The following is a 17,793-nucleotide window of genomic DNA, read 5'->3' on the forward strand; positions in this document are numbered from 1 at the left end:
TTTCATGAATACATTTACATTTTGTTTTTCTAGTCTATCTAGTCTTAAACTTCTAGCTGGTAGGATTTCAGGAGGCTTAGAAAATACTTGAAGTACAACTTGCATATTTAATCCACTTTTCCCAATTTTTTTTAACAGTCTGCTTTGTATTTTACTTTTGGCATACCATTTTAGTCTTAAATGACATTGGAAACACTTTTTTGAAGAATGTCTTCTCGTTCCTTGGTCAAGTACCCACCACTGCTTATTTGATGGTACAGCACACAAGCTATAAGCATCACATGACTCTTTCTGGGGAATTAGCTGAAACTAAAGAACTTGTTCCTCTTTCGGGAGTAGGCATTATCAGGAAATAAATAATAGCAATTTTTGTTAAAAATACAATAAATAACACGGACACAGGTTAATCTCATGTATTTAATAGCATAAATTATATACATATATAGTAAAAGACCATTTTATATTTTCAAGAATAGCTTGCCTTAAGGTTTTCATACAGTCTTACATGCTATTAAATATAATTGAAAATACAAAAGTGAAAATGTCAATTTAGTGAATTAAAATCATGTTGTCCTATGACTACCAAATGATGACTTGATTTTAGTATTTCAAACAATGGTTGGCCTTGTCAACAGTATTTCTAATCAAACACAAACATCATGAAAATAGAGACTGTTCCTTTCTAAGAAATTCCACTTATACTTAGGCAGAGTAGTACATGACAAACTTCAGTAAATCTGGTTGACATGTTCAAGTCAAATTCATCCAAAACTGGTTTGATTTGAATTGAAATAAATCTACAACCAAAGACAATACAAATCAGACTAGCTTAAAATTTATTTACTTTAAATTAATTTAAAACAAAACAATGTTAATAATTTCAAGCCTAATTCACACACATAAGCTGCCTCTCTGGCTGGTGGTGTTTTCTGAGTCGTCCAAAATCCTATTAGCCAAATGAACAAGACTGCAAAGCATAAAAATAAACCTGTGGAGTGACTCCACAACGGTATAAGACTAACGTGTAATGTAGAAAGGTTTTACAATAAATCAAAATGTAAATGAAATGAGCTAAATTCACCTTAAATATACGAAGTTCCTCTAGCCTGTAGTATTTTCTAAGCCATCTCAGATCCTACCGGCTTGAGGTACACGACCAAGGAACAAGACGATAATCATGAAAAACGTGATTCTAATGCAATGTAAGACTAAATGGAATGCCAAATAAATTTTCAGCAAACTGTACTAAAAATTGGGCAAATTAAATATGCAAGCTGTACCTGCAGTATCTTCTGAGCCTTCTAAGATCCTACCTGCTAAAGGTACAAGACCAAGTAAAAAAATCAAATGCATTCATGAAAAAAGTTACTTTAAAGGAGTGTAAGACTAAGTTAGAGTGCAGAAAAATGTGACGAATTAGAAAGATTCCTAAGGTGAAATTAACATGGAAGAATGGAAGGAATGCGTTCACGTGCGATGGTGCCTCCAGGTTATGAGGCTTTTCGATTTCCGTTTCAAATAAGCGCGGTTCCAATATGGCGGACCATTTCAGGAACACCATTTGCTATTTACCAACAGTCAAGCGGCGTGATGGAACCAGACGGGAACACTATTACATGCTTTAAAGGAAAATAATACATTGTAGATTTTAAATCGTCGATCTTAAGTTTCTTGTTCGACAGAGTTTTAGCTTAACACTGTAGCCACTAAGACCTACGCTTGCAAAGGTAAACAAAACTTATGAATAGTATCGCCACTATAATGCCCTTTACTGATGAAAAAGATCCCCAATATGAAATTTCTATTTTCTAGAACCTCTACACGGTAGGATCTCAGGAGGCTTAAACAGTACTACCGGCTAGAGGTACAGCTCGAGTATTTAGTCGACTTTGCCTAATTTTTAGTACGGATTGCTCCACATCTTACTTAGAAAGGGCATCATAATAGCGATACTATTCATAAGTTTTGTTTACCTTAGCAAGCGTAGGTCTTGCACGATTGGGCATATCGAGACGGGTCTTTCAAAATTACGTAATTAATTCAAAAACGCCGCATTCCAGAGCACAAATATTATCGACCTTGAAATATTGCAACCTGACTTACAGAGCACACTTACGTAAAAACGCGTAGTCAGTTTTCGATCCCACTTTCAAGTAAGGGGGAACGAGGTTGATTGACGGATCTAATTAAATTGACCAATCACAACACGAGTAGCGTATCTATTTTTGATAAACAGACTAAATTTGAAGAGACGAACGACAGAAACCATCCTGCGGACTTCTGCTCCAAGAATAATGGTCATACTTCGTCAAGGTTTTAGAAGGATATCTCGATGCCCACTAGGAGTCGTGCAGCTGTGCCTCTCGTTCTTTTTGTGGTTATATCAGTTCATCATGAGGCGGAATGATCAAAATATGCCTGAAGTTGTCGAGCACGATTATTTTGAAGGTGAGACTAGCTTCGTTTCAATATGTGACAAAATCGTTTGATCTAAGTTGAATTTCCGTAATACTTCTTATCATTTTGTTGAATCGACAGATTTGCGCATTTTTTATCATGAGCGCTGGAGCGCAGTAAAAGTGCGTCTACTTTCCCTTGGGCGCTTGCGCAGTAAGGTATTTAAATACTGCAAAACATGAAAAACATGGCGGCTGCTCGGGAGAGTCCCAAAACGATACTCCGAGAGATGTTTTCGACGGGGCTTTTATCTAGAAAGAAGACAAGAACAAAAACCAAAGACTGTAAACTTCATCCTGTCGTTTTGACAGCCGTAAACAAAGTCGCAAAGTGATTTAAAACTCACTGTGTTGGATACAGTGAACAGTTATAAGAGTGGCGGGCATGCGGTTCTGAGGCTGACAACAACCCTTTCCAGCGGTCGGAACCTCTTTCTGCCCCGTCTTAACTTCACTGGACGATTGTATGGAAAAGGTTACCGGGGAATTGTACCGAGAAATAAAAAAGAAACTGTATTCTGGCCGAAAGGACGACCCAGCCACTCGTGCAGAAGTTCGAGTCGGTAAGGATGTATTTGATGGAGGTCTTGCGTTAGCAGGGAAATCAAAGAAAGAACGGGAAAAGACTGTTTATAGAGTTAGTTCCAACCGGCTAAACTTCAGAATACCCCGCAACTCATTTACATGTGTCGGGAGGCTTTGAAGATCGAGGCATAACACAATAGACGCTATTCTTATTCAATGACATGTAAATGAGTTGCGGGGTATTCTGAAGTTGCTCCTTTCCAACCATAAGTTAAACCACTTGCTTAGAACTAAATGGAACGAACGAATTTTTAACGAAAATGGTGATTATGCTTTTGTCCCTGAGGGAACTGTGCGTTTCTTGTTGTCTAAGACACCGATTCAAGAATTTTAGTCAATAGGGGGAAATACATCCGATCAGAAACAGAGGACAGTTTGTGTGTTGTATTTACATTTGTCAGGGGCGATGGAAATAAGCGTGACTATGCCACAAGGAATTGATATGTTTTTGTTGTTGAAAATACATATTTTTCATCTCTCCTTAATTTACATTCAAAACATTGTGCAGATTACAATTTTACTCAACAGCTATAATCATTGATAGTAGATTTATTGTGAGTGCCAAACTTAAAAAAAAAACAGGCTTTCTAATTTGGTCTTGTGAGAGCCAAAATGTTCTCTTGTATTACATTATATTTCATATAATGAAATATTAACTGAAGCTTTGAAACTTAGCTACACACTGTATTGTAACTAGAAACATCTGATGATAAAATTAGTTATATATTGCCTTGGTAACTCTGTGAAGACCTAGTACAACATTTTGGCTCCCATTTACCTTCCCATATTACAAGGTGTGAGCAACAAGTTTGGTGATTGCAATGTTTGCATTGCTTGGTGCAGGTCTTTATTGTATGACCTGAACTGGAACAGTTACTACAACAGTGACTCTGTTTCAACCTTTCATACCCAGCTGCTTCCAGAAATTGAATTTGATATTTCTTTTGAAGAAGTTGTCATAGAGCAGTAATTCCTCTGTGGTTATAGAAACTAAAATAATTATTGGAAGTCACATCATTATTTTGTCTATACCCTGCTGATTAAAATATGCCACAATTTTACACAACTTTGTTGATACATATTTAACTCGGTACAAGGATGAGAAGATCTTAAACCATCCCACTATTTTTTCTTCAAGGTAATTGATTGATCCATTAGTTGGAAAATCAAGTTTTAAATCTCAGATGATTTCCTTTCCCATTCCATAGCAGCTGAAGCTTTTCTGACTTCTTGTTGCCTGGCAAAAGTGAGGATAGTTAAATATTTTACATCACCTTAAGTATTTCAGGACCTGTTTGATCTCTATAGTCCAGTTTTTTTTTATGTCTTTGTGGATCCTCTATTCAAAAGAAATGCCCAGATTTTTTAGAAAGGTTTCATAACCAGTCATAATTAAAATTCTCTCATGAAAATCCATTATTACATGTGGCATTCTAACAAAAATCCTTTCTCCTTATTTCCTTGATTAAAAGTTCAGTCAAATTATCTGATACACCAAGAAATAAATGGAGGGTGTTAATAATTACATAATCAAGTGGTATGAAATTGAATAGAGGGCTTTACCTGCAATTGTACTTTTTTGATTTGGCAAATTTTGAAATTTCCTCCAATGATGTAGCCCCCTGAAAACTGTTGGAAAGTGACCATACCCTTTTGATATGCCTCTGGTTATGAGGACATTTGCACCAAATGCATGCATACTCTTGGTTAGCTCCCCCTAACCCACAAACACAGGTTGGGAACTTCCAATCCCCACCAAGAAACTATTTGATGTTATAGCTTTTACCCCTTACTTTTACCTTATTTAATTTAGACATTTCTTCTGTTAGATAAGCCAGGCTTTCCTTGAGATTGCCATAGTTCTCAGTTGTCTTAAGTGTAACAAGGACATAATTGCCCTTTTCATTCACTGCATTTTTTTTTTGTTTAGAATGGAGTATGTGATATTTACTAGTTTCAGTCTCTTTCCAATGCATGTACCATCTCCACTTATCTTGAGTTTAATTATATCTCCTTCTAAATCTTCTTTTCCTTGTAAGTTAAAAATCTGCCCTTCAAGACTCTCTTTGAAGCTGATTTGCATACCTTCTGCTTCTCCTGGAGATTTCTTATTCATTGTATTTATCCGCTAGGTTGTCTAGTAAGTGTTTGGGATCAACTCAGACTTCCTTGCCATTTCATGGCATGCTGCGTTGGAAATGTTAAATGTCTTTTATATAAATCCAGTATTTCATGTCATTAACCTGAGTATCTGTTAGGTCACTGGAATCAGAACCTGATGGTGGCATATGATCCTTATCAATTAGATCAAAAATTTTGTACTGTTCTGTGTCATCATTGAACACTTCTACTTTTGAAGCCACAAATTTGTACATTCCAAGAAAGGTTGGAGTGGCTTCACATTCTTATTTCATTTGCTTCCTTATCCCATTTTGGTGTTACTTGGAGTGCTCATTAAAGGATCTTTTCTCAGGGCTCATTACACCTCTCTTACTCATCTCTGCAATTCTGTGAACTAGTCCTTGGAATCTCTTTTTGTGATACTTGTAGCTTCTCCCTGTGTCGTCGAGCTTTTCCTCAAGTTTCTGTCGCTTGGTAATTTCATTCTTCAAAGATTCTTCTGGCGTTCGTTTCTCCTCTCTTAAATCTTGATTTTCCTTTTCAATAAAATAATTATCAAGCTCGTAATAAAATAACTTGACGGAGTAAGTACGGTCACGCCACTTATCAGTGAGCCTCTTAACACCGAAACCTCCACTTTCCTTCTTTGTTCGCTTTAGCTAAGCACACATGGTCGCAATCTTTTTCCTTAAGACATTTGGTATTCGACTGTTGACGAGGATGCCTCAAATACCCGTTTGTTGCATGACTTTCTCCACAACTGCAGCGAAGGAAGATTAGCCACTTCCCTCTCCGTTCTCTTTGGCAATTAAGTAGAGAAGATAGCCGAAAAATTGATAAACACGACAAGCATCAGACATATTCGAGACTTGCTAGCAACAAAAGTTTCGTATTATACGAAATTCAATATCTCTTAAGACAAAAGGAAAAAGAATCACATCGCTTAAATTATTTAAAAGACAACCTACTTGTTAATACGAAGGTAACGAATGGCCGGAAAATCCTGCTTTTGGACCCTCTGCCTTCTCCCACGACTTTTACGGATCTTCAGAAGACCAGAAGTAAATCTCGTGAGAGCGTTCGAACTCGAGCGGCCATTTGACCTATCTAAATTAGTCGCAAACTATACGAGCTTACCAAAACATAAGGAAATTTTTCGCTCTATTCGAATATGGCGGTAATATTAAGGTTCGAGCGTGCGCAAAAGAGCTAGGACCCATTCTTACGCGCAAATCGTGATACGACACTGTGAACGCTTTCCAAAATTGCCACTGTAATTACTCGATTAAACGCCGCCCTCGAATCAACACCGCCTTCGAATAAACGCCGCATTTAAGAGCAGAAATATTAACAAACGCCGCATAATGATGCAGCGTTTATTCGAATAATAAATTCAAAAAGCACACAGCGAGCAATGCTTCGATCGTAGTTGAAAATTTTGAGTGAGCCAGGCAAATCCTTTTGAATGTACCAGTTCTGATGTCGAGAAAGAATATACGACATTAGATCTTTATTCACTATATATTGCAGTAGTATGAACATACAAATTGTGAAATTGAGAACGATATAAAAAGTGACTTTTTAGACAGGCAACATGTTTCTTTTTTTTTCTTTAATTCAGATAGTCAGTTGCCATACTGTTGTTTGCAAGAAATAAATTGGATTTTAAATAACCGCCGCCCTCGAATAAACACCGCACTCGAATCACGAAATTTAATAAACAAATTAATAAACACCGCGGCGTTTAATCGAATAAATACGGTAATAGAAATTTTAAAAAATGAATTTTGACCCATAAATCTTAAGGCTTTAGTATTTCAAAATAACTTCTAAAGTAGCTTTAATATTTAATTAAATTAAAGTAGCTTTAATATTTGTCTTTAAAATTTCTTTGTTAAAATTAATCACTACCAAAACGTCACTTAGTAACCGAACCAAAGGTTCCAAGTTTTGTGGTTTTGAGTCAGACAGTGGTGGGGGCGAGGTCGCCGAGACTTGATACAGGCTTTTGTTAGCAGTGAGTTTGATATGCATAAGGACGGCTGATTACCAGCCACAGTCGTTAGAATATATATGTATATATATGTTTTTGTTTTTGTTTTTACATATTTCTTTCATTAAACTTTTATACCAGTTGTGAAATAATGTGTTCTTTTTCCTTTATCTTGTCAGTCAAACTTCCAATTCCTTGCTCAGAGGATGCAGCAGATGACGGTCTTGTTTAGGGAAAGAAGATGTAAACTCCAAAGTGGACCAACCAAGATGTTTAAAGACTTGATTCGTAGAAATCATAATTGCAATCATTTCATATGATAGAAATATAATAGAAAACATTTTATATATTGTAACCATCTTAAGAGGTTTAATGTTCACTTACTAACTATCATGTTGTTTAACAAATGTAAGCTACAAGCATTTTGTAATCCATATTAAATCATAAAAAGTGTCTCACACTCTATTTTCCAACCTGGTGATAACGAAACTGGAACTATAATAGTCAGATGATTGTGAACATTTCGACGTCAAAGAAGTAGATTATTTAGATGGAAAACTGAGGAAAACAAAACAAAAAAGAACACAGCACAGACCACCCAGCCACCAGGCCGCCTTTTGGTTTAATGCTTGGTTTAATTTTGGTGAAATCTGTCATGGTAGTCTTTTCATTTCCTAGCGCAAATAGCAATTGGAAAATACCATAAGTTTTACTGTAGAAAAATAAAACTAAAACTATTCATTTCGTAGTACTGATCGCTTATTTTGTTTGCACATAATTACTAACAGTCGTGACAAGTAGCGATAGAGGATCCAAGGAACCTTCGATTAAGAGCCATTTTGCGAGGAGTTTTGTTTCTGACAAGTCCTTAGCTAACGAGTAATACACGAAAGCTGATACTAAATGATTGAAAAAAAAGTGTAAGAATTAAACTCTTTAACCTGGATTTTATGATTAATTGCAACTCAAAGTTATCACCCACGGTAAACAATGGAAGGTCAACATCGCAAAAAAAAAATTGATTTAATGGTTCTCTCACTGATTGAAGTGGATTTCAGTAGTTTAATAAACCTTAATTTTGGCGAATTAGTATTAACACTGTTTTTGCAAATCGGTTGATTTCCCTTTTCGTTTGATGGTCTCGTTTGTATAGTGGCATAACTTAAGCTGTAGAACTTTCATGCTCAGCTGGACGCAGTTTGAAATAGAGTGAATCGGAGCAGCAAACCACATGAAAAGGTTTCACGCATGAAGTGTAACATTGTGTTATTTATAACTATGCAGACCGGAAACGCGGTTATCCAACACGGTACGAGATGCAAAGTTATCAATTATTTATTAAATATCTTCCAAATGATCTTCCAAGTGTTCCCTTTTGTCGATCACAACACTTGTAGCGTGTAACATTTTTTGCTCGGAGGCAAATTTGCATTCCTGGGCCTTCTACAAAATACACCAACTGAACTTAAAGAGGAAAACGACAGAAACCTTCCTCCGAACTCTGGCTCGCCGGCAAGAATGATCATAATTCGTCAAGGTCTTAAAAGGATATCTGGATGCTCATTGGGAATCGTGAAGTTGTGCCTTTCGTTCTTCTTGTGGTTATATCAATTAATCATGATGTGGAATAAAAAGGATGAGCGTGAGGCTGTTGAGCATAATTCATTAAAACAAAGGAAAATCGGGGGAAAGATTTGACATCACAACTAAGGTTATATTCCACTTGTGTGATGAATTGATAGAACTTATCCCGTTTTATCTAGAATTCGTTGAACAAATGGTAAATCAGGGTAAAGATTGGACATTGCAAGCCATGATATTTACCACTCGAATCGTCACGATTTACCCCGTTTTTCTAGAGTTAATTAAACAAATCGGGGTAAAGATTGGATATGGATAAGTTATGATATTATCCTCTAATAGGATGAATAGTCACAATTTACCCCGAGTTTCTAGAGTTGAGAAAATGGGAAATTGAGGTGAAGATTGGATTTGGCATGTTAGGATATATTCTACTTGCTGAATCAATTGTCAGAATTTATTTCGTTTCTCGAGAATTTCTACATTCAATGAAAAATGGAAAATAGGGTTAATATTGGATATGTAAAGTTGGGATGTATTGTACGTGCAGGGTACGAGCTGTGAAATTGTGTTGATTTTCGAATACACTCAAAACATGGAAACAGGGATGAACAGATATACTGCAGTTGTAATTTAGATCGCTGGAATTGAAACCCTTTATTCGCGTAAAAGAATTTTGGGTTGGGGGTAGGTGTCGGAAGGTTACCCTCGGGTGAAGTCAATAATTTTAGCCGGTACATTGTAGAATCCCCTGCATAAAGCCTGGGGATTATTCGACAAATATCACTGAGTCTGAGGAGATTATTTTGCTGGAAAAGAGAATGTAGTCTTCCCCATAAAATATTTAGCAGTCTGTAAGTTTTGGTGTTATGTTTCACCTCTGTGATGTTCTGATCGTTGAGAAGGGTCTGCATGTTCCTCACACCCTTGGAATTTAACTTAAGTTAGCGCTAAAAATGTTTTCAGGCAATGAGAAATTTTCCCAGAAATCGCTGTATATACAGATGCATGTGCATATATTGACAGTAAACTACTGATTTATCTTTACTTGACAAGCAAAGTGAACATCTACGTAGAGGCCCACGAGTACTATTCACCGCAAGATAAAACATTGTAACAGAATAATTGAAGGGTCGAGTGCAAAAGAAGCCCTTGGTGACTTGGGATGAACTACTATTATCTCATTCCAACGTGCTGTCTGTTTACTTGTGGAACCAAAGGAGAACTTGACATGACATCAAGAGTCACTTAGTAGGGCTTAACAAAAGAAAAATCTATGTAAGCAAAGGACAAGTTTTAAGTTTCTCTTCCAAATATTTAATGTCTTCCGATCATATTGACGTACTAATATGGTTGTCCTAAACAAGATCATTAAGCTCACTTAAGAATAAAAAAGAAACAAAATACATTAAATTTATAACGCTAATAAAGTAATTTTCCAAGAGATCATGATGTCTCGTATTCGAAAAAAAGAGGAATTATCGAGTGACATAGATATATAGGTTTAAAATTTTAAAAGAGATAACTCAAGTAGAGGTATGTGTCGGAAAAATAATTTTGTTTGTGCGTGGCTTTCACGTGTACGTTTTTTAAAAATAGATTATTAATATTAGAGAATAAAATAAACCTCTTGGCAATGTAAGATAACTCACTAAACTTATTAGTGAAAACTTACGTTGTCAAGAGAGACGTAAAAATGATAGTTATTCACTATCGCTTCCTTTGCTTGATCTGCCGGTTGCTTTTCTTGCTGATGGTGAGGCACAACCGGGCCGCGTCTCGTCGGGTATTGGGCACGTATGTGGCCAAACCCTCTACACTTGTGACAACGAACTAGAATAAAAATATAAAAGAGAAAATTACAGACAAGCACAATGTTGTTGCAGTCCAAATAATAGGGATGGGAAGTTTTCCAGGTAAATGTCCTCGAACTTTAATCTCTCTGAGTAGAGGAAAAAAACAAAGTCCCAATTAAAAGTCTTGCCTCAAGTGAGCATCATCTAACCTCACCTCAGACTCAAACGGTAACACCTTTTGGGTCAAGGTTAGACAAAAAGGAATCTTTTGGCACCAGACACACCAACAGTCGAGTATACATTTTATTATTCATCTTCATGAAATACCTGTACTAGAATTTTGATTGTTCCTACAATGTTTTCTCCTACTATCTTTCACAAGATTTTGATGTTGCCATAATTATCAAATTAAAACGGTGAGATTTGTCTCCTTCAACCAAAGTGTTTCCTCTAGATATTTGAGCGAGATATATAAGATTAAACAAAACACTTCACATTCACAACAATCGTGTGCTGTGTGTAATCTTATTATCTAAGAGTCACTTGGAAAGAAGCCCCAAGTGACTTGTTAGACATGCCACTGAAATGGGACGTTTTACAGTCAGTCAACACTTGCTTGATGCTTGGTTTTACACTTACCTCTTCTCTTATCTCTTCCCTTGTCAATATCATTCCGGGCCCTTTCTTTGCCGCTACACCCACTCTTCTTCTCTCCCACTCCACGCCTCTCATCTCTTGACGTCTCTCTCTTTTTCTTCCTAACCTTTTTCCCCTCTCCTGTTGCGCTTTCCATTCCCTTTCTCTTTTTCTTCGTTCATCTCTCTTTATTCGTTCTTCTCCCCTTCTTTGTTCCTCTCTTCTCGTTTGCTCCTCTCTTTCTCTTTGTTCTTCTCTTCCTCTTTCCAGCTGCTCTTCCATAACTATTTCTCGTTCCAGCCAGTCCATGTTAATGACATGCTGTTGAGATATTAAGTTAGCCAGAATTCTGTTCTATTCTGAAAGTATAAGAAACCTTCTCAGGATAACAGAGAAGAAAATTAGTTTATCTCACCACGTGGTCCTCCATCTCAGGGTATGGTAGCCAGCTCGGCGAAAATTGATCAACAATCCTATTTTAAAGAGAACGAGAGAATATGGGTGGTTACCAGTTTGCTCGGCTCCCAGATATATAAAGAAAAACATAAGAGGATGCGCGGTGGCTAAAGCCACTGTGTATCAGAGTATTCACTTCGATATATAAAAGTCATGTATATTTTTCGTTGTTAGGGCCGATTTATACGGTACGTCTTAATCGCATGCGACAAGCTTAAGGTTACTTCCCACCTTCGCGGGTGTCCTTCGGGAAAAAAAATTCGTTCGCGCGCTGTTTTCACTAAAATCCTAGCAAAATATATATCAGAAGAAAGCTTCATAAATTTAATTTACGATAAAAATAGACTTCAAGCAACTTTCTTTTAAGGAAGTGTCAGGATCCGTTAAGGCGTGAAACGACCGGTGGGTCTTCTATTGAATTTATCGGGTATGGGATGCTGCAGCACGAGCTAATTGACTGCGCAGTCCTATTCACAAGGCGTCAGCCAACAAAAGTGCAATAGGCTTTTTTGATATTCTGATTGGTTGTCTAGATACCGGCATCTAAAGTTGGAATAACTAAAAATGTGCAAGTCATGTTGCGTAAATGGAAGCCACGGGATAAATATTTCTAAAGAGAGATACTTTATTAACCACCATTGCAGCCATAGGCTGAATTACGGGATATTTACAAATACTGATGATAACAAAAGAGAGAATAAGAAAAATTTTCTACATCTTATAGACATGGCTAAAAATAAAACTGTTCTTCAAACGCTCGGTTTTACATAGGGGGAGAGTGAAATCACTTTTGCGTCTCAGTGCATATTTACAACTCTTCCTTTGGGGGAGGAGGCTATGGAGATTGTGGGTGGGGTTACAGACGATCTCGTCAAACAGATCGATTGAAATCTTTACTCTCCAAATATCAAAATTTCCCACGACATTTTCCTTTGACATTATTCCTAGGATGTTTCGGCGAAATTTGACGTAAATCGTATTTTCAGTTGCATTCTATTCTTCCCACTTTTCCTAATAAATTAACCTGTATTTAGTGGACACCTCTATAACACAGACACTGAGGAAGGTTCTCAGAGGGGTTACCTTTGATACTTTTATAACCATAAAATAACTTTCACTGCACTTTAAAGTGATTAAAGTTTTGAAATACAGTTAACTTCTCCACTAATTACAAAACACCTGTGCAAAACATGTCAATTATAGATAAAAAACATGGAGAGTTGCAAATTACTAAAATACTTTATAGTGCAAGCAATGTGTTCCTTACCATCATTTTTCTGTGTTTTCTTTCCATTTAGACTCAAGTGGCTGTAATGAAAAAACAAATTCAAACAATTTTACCTCACTTCTTAGAGCAAGAAATCACAAGACTAAACAACAAACTTTTCTTTGCTTTTAATTTGTAAACACATATCATGCTTCCTCTCAATGGGAAGAGTTTCCAAGAAAACCCAAATAACTGGAAAGAGTATTGGCAGGAAAGATAACCAAATGAGCAGTGGTATTGAATTAAAGCTTGGAGCAATTAACTGACCTGAATGACTGCTACACCCCATTCTTTTTTCCCAGATCTATGTGAACTAGATTTTGAGCACAGAATGTAATACCTCACCAAACATCTCCTTGGATGACTCACTTAAAAGTGTGCATGATTATCATCTCTTGCTGAGATAGCACACTTCACTTCAATGTTTTTATTACTACACATATGGGGGCTTTGGTAAGATTGTGGAAAGGAGGGACAACATTTAAGCAGCTGGGAGGGACCAAAATGACGGTGTGGCAGCCATTTATTCCCTTCCCTTGGAAATTTAAAAGTTTGGATGTCCAAAAGGGTCCATTTTAGGCCACTATTTCCCAAGTTGGCTAAAAATTGTAGCTGATATGAGGGAGAGTATTGACACTGAATTACTGAATAGAGTAGCTTTTATGTAACTAACTATATAAACATTATACATAGCAATGTTGTCTCTGTGTGGAGGTCAGTGTGGTCTTGTTTGATTTTTAACTTTGCCTTGCTAAAGAAATGAAACTGTGCTAAGGAAAACATTAGATTTTGGGGTACGGTGCTGTGATTTCTAACACAGTATCTTTAATGCAACTACTGATGGCAAAGGAGTTAATTTGTACTTCAATGATAAATGTAGAGCATGGCAATCAATGGAATGATCAATGTCTAATCATTAACTAGCTCTTTGTCAGTGACAAGTTTACAAAATTAATATTGGTGATGGTTACTTCATACAACAGTTACTGTAAACCACCATACCAAAAAACATGGCTACTGGTACTAGAACTCTTTGCACAAGAAAATCCTGGAACCACTCATAAAAACAAGCTGTAAAGGTCTGAAAAATTTAAACCTTGTATATTATAATGTTGTTATTTTGTGAAATATTGCTTTCTACATGTGCCGTAGCCTAAGAGTAATGGTAAAATGTACAGGTGCCATCTTTGTCTGCAAGTGGATTGAATCTATTGGGTGAACACCAGAAAAAATAGTAATATTGATACAAATAAAATGAGGGTTTAGTATAGGTATGCTGTGGTTTAGTATAGGTATGCTGTGGTTTATTTTTATCCTTAGTTTAATTCTTTTAGTTTTAATAGAAGCCAAATTGATAGTGACACATCATCTCATCAAAACTTAGGCTAAGAGCTAAATTTTATCTTTCTTGGCTCAAAATGCATTTTTCATTCATATTATCAACAAAACCACAGGAAAATGATGTTTACACCAAGGACAAAAATTAAGCAAAACATATACCTTTTTATAATCAGTGCATAATTTGCCAAGAAAATGTTTACAATGGAGCTTACCACCTTATTGCTGCTTTTGTTTACTTTGCTTTGCAGCTGGTTCTCATCCATTCCAGTATGAATGAAATTAAGGGTAAAAGGATTGGTATTTTCTACACAAAGATAGTTGCAGAGAGTGTCTCCACTCATATATGGATCACCAAATGCTCATAATGAATGCCAACAAGACTAAGTTCTTGCTAACACATGTAGAAGCAATAATTGCTAATAATAGGCAATGGTCTGTATTGAATTAAGTATTCATTTGTGCATGAATTAGTATTTATTTCATTTTAATGTTTGTAATGCATAGTTGAAAAAGTATGTAAAATGTGGTAACATATAACATTCATATTATTATCATATTCCTTATAATTTAGTTCAAGAGGCTTTATTCTAAATAGACCAAAAGAAAGAAAGTGACATATGTCAGCCACTGATTTAAATAGAAAAGCACATATTATCAAGTAAAGAGTAATTTTGCTGCAAATCTGTCCCCTTCTGAGTGAGCAAAGAGAACAATTTAATGCATTGTAACCCAACTGTTACTTGCTGGAGAGCATGGGAGAGAGCCCCCCCTTTCCTTTATAAAAGAGACCAGATCTTCATCATATGTGTTAGCAGTTTGTGAGTTAACTTTCCAGGATATGCAATGTTTGACATCAACCATGCCAGAGGTTGAATATTTGCATGGTCCCATACATTTACATTGAATACATGTCTTCCACTGTATCCATAATAGCCATCAGTGTAGACACCAAGATTGCTACATGTAACATAATAAAAATTATTATGGGGCTGGAAGAAAATCACACATTTTTAGTCATTGAAACACCGAGATCTGTCCTGTTTTTTAATTATGTAGCATTTAGTTTTGCAAGTCCCGAGCAAAATAAAAAAAATCAGCCCTCGACACCGAAGGATTCAATGAATCCAGGTTAGTAGTTACTCGACGTACGCTTTATCATGCAGCCACATGAAATCTACAGTATTGAGCCCTAAACTTGAAACGCGATCCTTGAAGAATGGTTATAATATTTAAATTTAACAAAAATACTAGCATAAAATGCAACCGAAACTTTACCTTACTGCACTAGTTCTGACAGAAAAGCACAACTTCGATCAACAGAGAACTCCAAACCAATAAGGGAAGCCACGAAGCAATATAAAATTTTCGTCTTCCTAAGCTTTCCATCGTATCGAAGAAAATTTCGCTAATAATTCGCACTAGAAAACGCAACCAGAATCTTAATCTTTCACCAATCCGAAGTGTCCCAAAAGGCATCAAGGATAGCCCATTAAATTCTCAAACTTCGAGCGAGGAAATCTTAACGATATTCTCATAAGAGTTGCCAGTAATCGGATCCTTGTGTTTACGCACAAATTTCTGGGATCGCCACGGGGCAAACATTGCAACTCACTAGAAGGAAATGTGTGGCGAACGTTTGTTCCAACGTCCAAAAAAACGATTTTAGCGAGAGATTTTCGCTTTTTCGTCGCTCTGTTATCAGAAATGGATTTGGATAACGCTGATACAAGGGAGGCGTAAGTTTTGGTTGAAAATCCATGTAATTTGTAGTAAAATCTACCGATTAACTTGTCTCCATGCGCAAGGTTTATTTATTGTGGATTTGACGTTGCGAAATGGTCTCGACATTTTGAAAACAAAACTATAAATCGCCAAGGAATAACTCAACTAAGCCGTTCCAGTTGTTTGTACGTGTCTTAAGTCTACTTCAAGCGTTTTTCGTGGCTTGGTAATACAAAAGGGCGCTAGAAGAGCTAACTTGAGGCAGCAGGAGATTGAAATGGCGTGCATTAACTATTGCGGTACATTAAAGTGCTGAATCATCTATACTGCTTCTTTGTTGTGATGAATGCTAACGAATCAGCATTAATAATCGGCTCAAAACTGAATACTTTCTTCTATGACGATGAATGATACAAATTGGCCCCTTAAGGAGCGATGCACAACCGATGATATGTCCACAGTTTCTGCCGGGATTCCCGTGATCTTGCCTTTCCTGACAAGATCCTTCAAGGAGTTCGAGAAGAAAAGTTGCGGCTCAGAGACCTTTGGATTTTTCTCAAACAAAGTATCGCTTGAACGAGAGATTACCTCTTGTTTTTCATCGCTTATTTCATCCTTTCAGAGAGCAGCAGCTCGCTAAAAATAATTTCCATCTCAGTGGACAACGACTTCTCTTCTTAAAGGAGGTATATTTTCAAACGTCATGATTTGTTCATTAAATACGTTAACAAGAATGACAACAGGCTGTACATATATAAATACCACTGAAAAGGCCTAAATGAGTTATTTCCTAGCGATTCCTGGCTTACTTTCCAAGACCATTACGCGATGATGACTTCTCAATAGCCCTTGCGCAAGGAGAAACGTGTTTCGGTGTTTTTTGACATATTTCGTGGTAATTCCAACAAAAACTTACCCTTCCCTCGAATTAACATATCTTTATCCATGTATAATAAAACTGCGGCGAAAAAGCCATAATCTCTCGCAAAAATCGCTTTTTTGGACGTCAAAAGAACCTTACGCCACACGTCATTTATAGCGAGTTGCAATGTTTGCCCGTGGCGATCCCAGAACTCTTTGCGCAAATGCAAGGATCCGATTTTAATAACTAAAGGTCAAGATCAAGTGGCCTTGAGTTTCCTCCTCCTAAAGATAAGATATAAAGAATAAGGGAGTAGATGATCTGAAAAGAGGACTCGATAGGATAGGATATTTCAATGTCCAACATGGAAGAAAGTTTCAGTGGAAACGTGGTGTTATATCGCTGCTTAAAAAGTTTTCATGAACAAGAAGACTTCTTTTTTCCAAAAACATAAGCCGGTGACCACGCCTATCGAAGAAATGGAGCTGGTAAGCTTTTACAAGAATCAAGGAAACTCAACTGTCCCGCTCAAGTGCACATGAGAGAAATCATCAAATTTCCGGAGTAGAAGGTAAGTCAGAATAAAGAAATTGCAAAATGTAATTAAACAAGGAAAACGCCGACCTATAAATGACATCACAAAAACGTCAGCACCGCAAACGGAAACACAATCTCATCCATTAACGCAACCTCGAGCACAACCAGCACTGCAAACACATGCATCATCCTTACAGTAAACGCGACAACGAACATAAACCTGGCCCAACAAAACAAAAAAGATGATGAAGTAGAATTTGTAAAGATCTCTCACAGAAGCGCCCCAAAGGCCGGTAAATTCCATCTCTCGGAACAGGACATTAGCACCATTTCAACTGGAGACTGGCTCATCGACCATATTGTAGGTGCAGCTCAGTCTGTTCTGAGGGAGCAGTTCCCTCACGCAAGAGGATTGGAAAATACAACTTTGGGGCCTATTT

At 36.8% G+C, this 17,793-nt stretch overlaps 1 protein-coding gene and 1 long non-coding RNA gene across 5 annotated transcripts; both read right to left on the reverse strand.

Moving 5' to 3' along the window:
• Positions 1-5,567: 5,567 nt before the first annotated feature.
• On the reverse strand, positions 5,568-6,326 carry LOC136277015 (uncharacterized). 2 transcript variants are annotated; one of them, XR_010715726.1, is made up of 2 exons: positions 6,131-6,326; positions 5,568-5,698 (listed from the first exon to the last, which is right to left on the reverse strand). It is a non-coding gene; the product is annotated as an uncharacterized lncRNA (long non-coding RNA). The 2 variants fall into 2 exon arrangements; XR_010715727.1 differs by having other exon boundaries at positions 5,568-5,961.
• A 2,960-nt stretch (positions 6,327-9,286) lies between these two features.
• LOC136284332 (protein enabled homolog) lies at positions 9,287-16,989 on the reverse strand. Of its 3 annotated transcripts, XM_066174519.1 has the most exons (6): positions 16,871-16,989; positions 12,892-12,932; positions 11,584-11,641; positions 11,172-11,489; positions 10,412-10,569; positions 9,287-9,993 (listed from the first exon to the last, which is right to left on the reverse strand). In XM_066174519.1, exons 3-5 carry the CDS (start codon positions 11,596-11,598, stop codon positions 10,447-10,449), a joined length of 456 nt encoding a protein of 151 aa, XP_066030616.1. In that variant the 5' UTR covers positions 11,599-11,641; positions 12,892-12,932; positions 16,871-16,989; the 3' UTR covers positions 9,287-9,993; positions 10,412-10,446. The 3 variants fall into 3 exon arrangements, with proteins under 3 accessions (XP_066030616.1, XP_066030617.1, XP_066030615.1); XM_066174518.1 differs by lacking the exon at positions 9,287-9,993 and having other exon boundaries at positions 10,018-10,569; XM_066174520.1 differs by lacking the exons at positions 9,287-9,993; positions 12,892-12,932 and having other exon boundaries at positions 10,017-10,569; positions 16,871-16,977.
• Positions 16,990-17,793: the final 804 nt, after the last annotated feature.

The sequence above is a fragment of the Pocillopora verrucosa genome, chromosome 11, assembly GCF_036669915.1.
Source record: "Pocillopora verrucosa isolate sample1 chromosome 11, ASM3666991v2, whole genome shotgun sequence".
Taxonomy (NCBI): domain Eukaryota; kingdom Metazoa; phylum Cnidaria; class Anthozoa; order Scleractinia; family Pocilloporidae; genus Pocillopora; species Pocillopora verrucosa.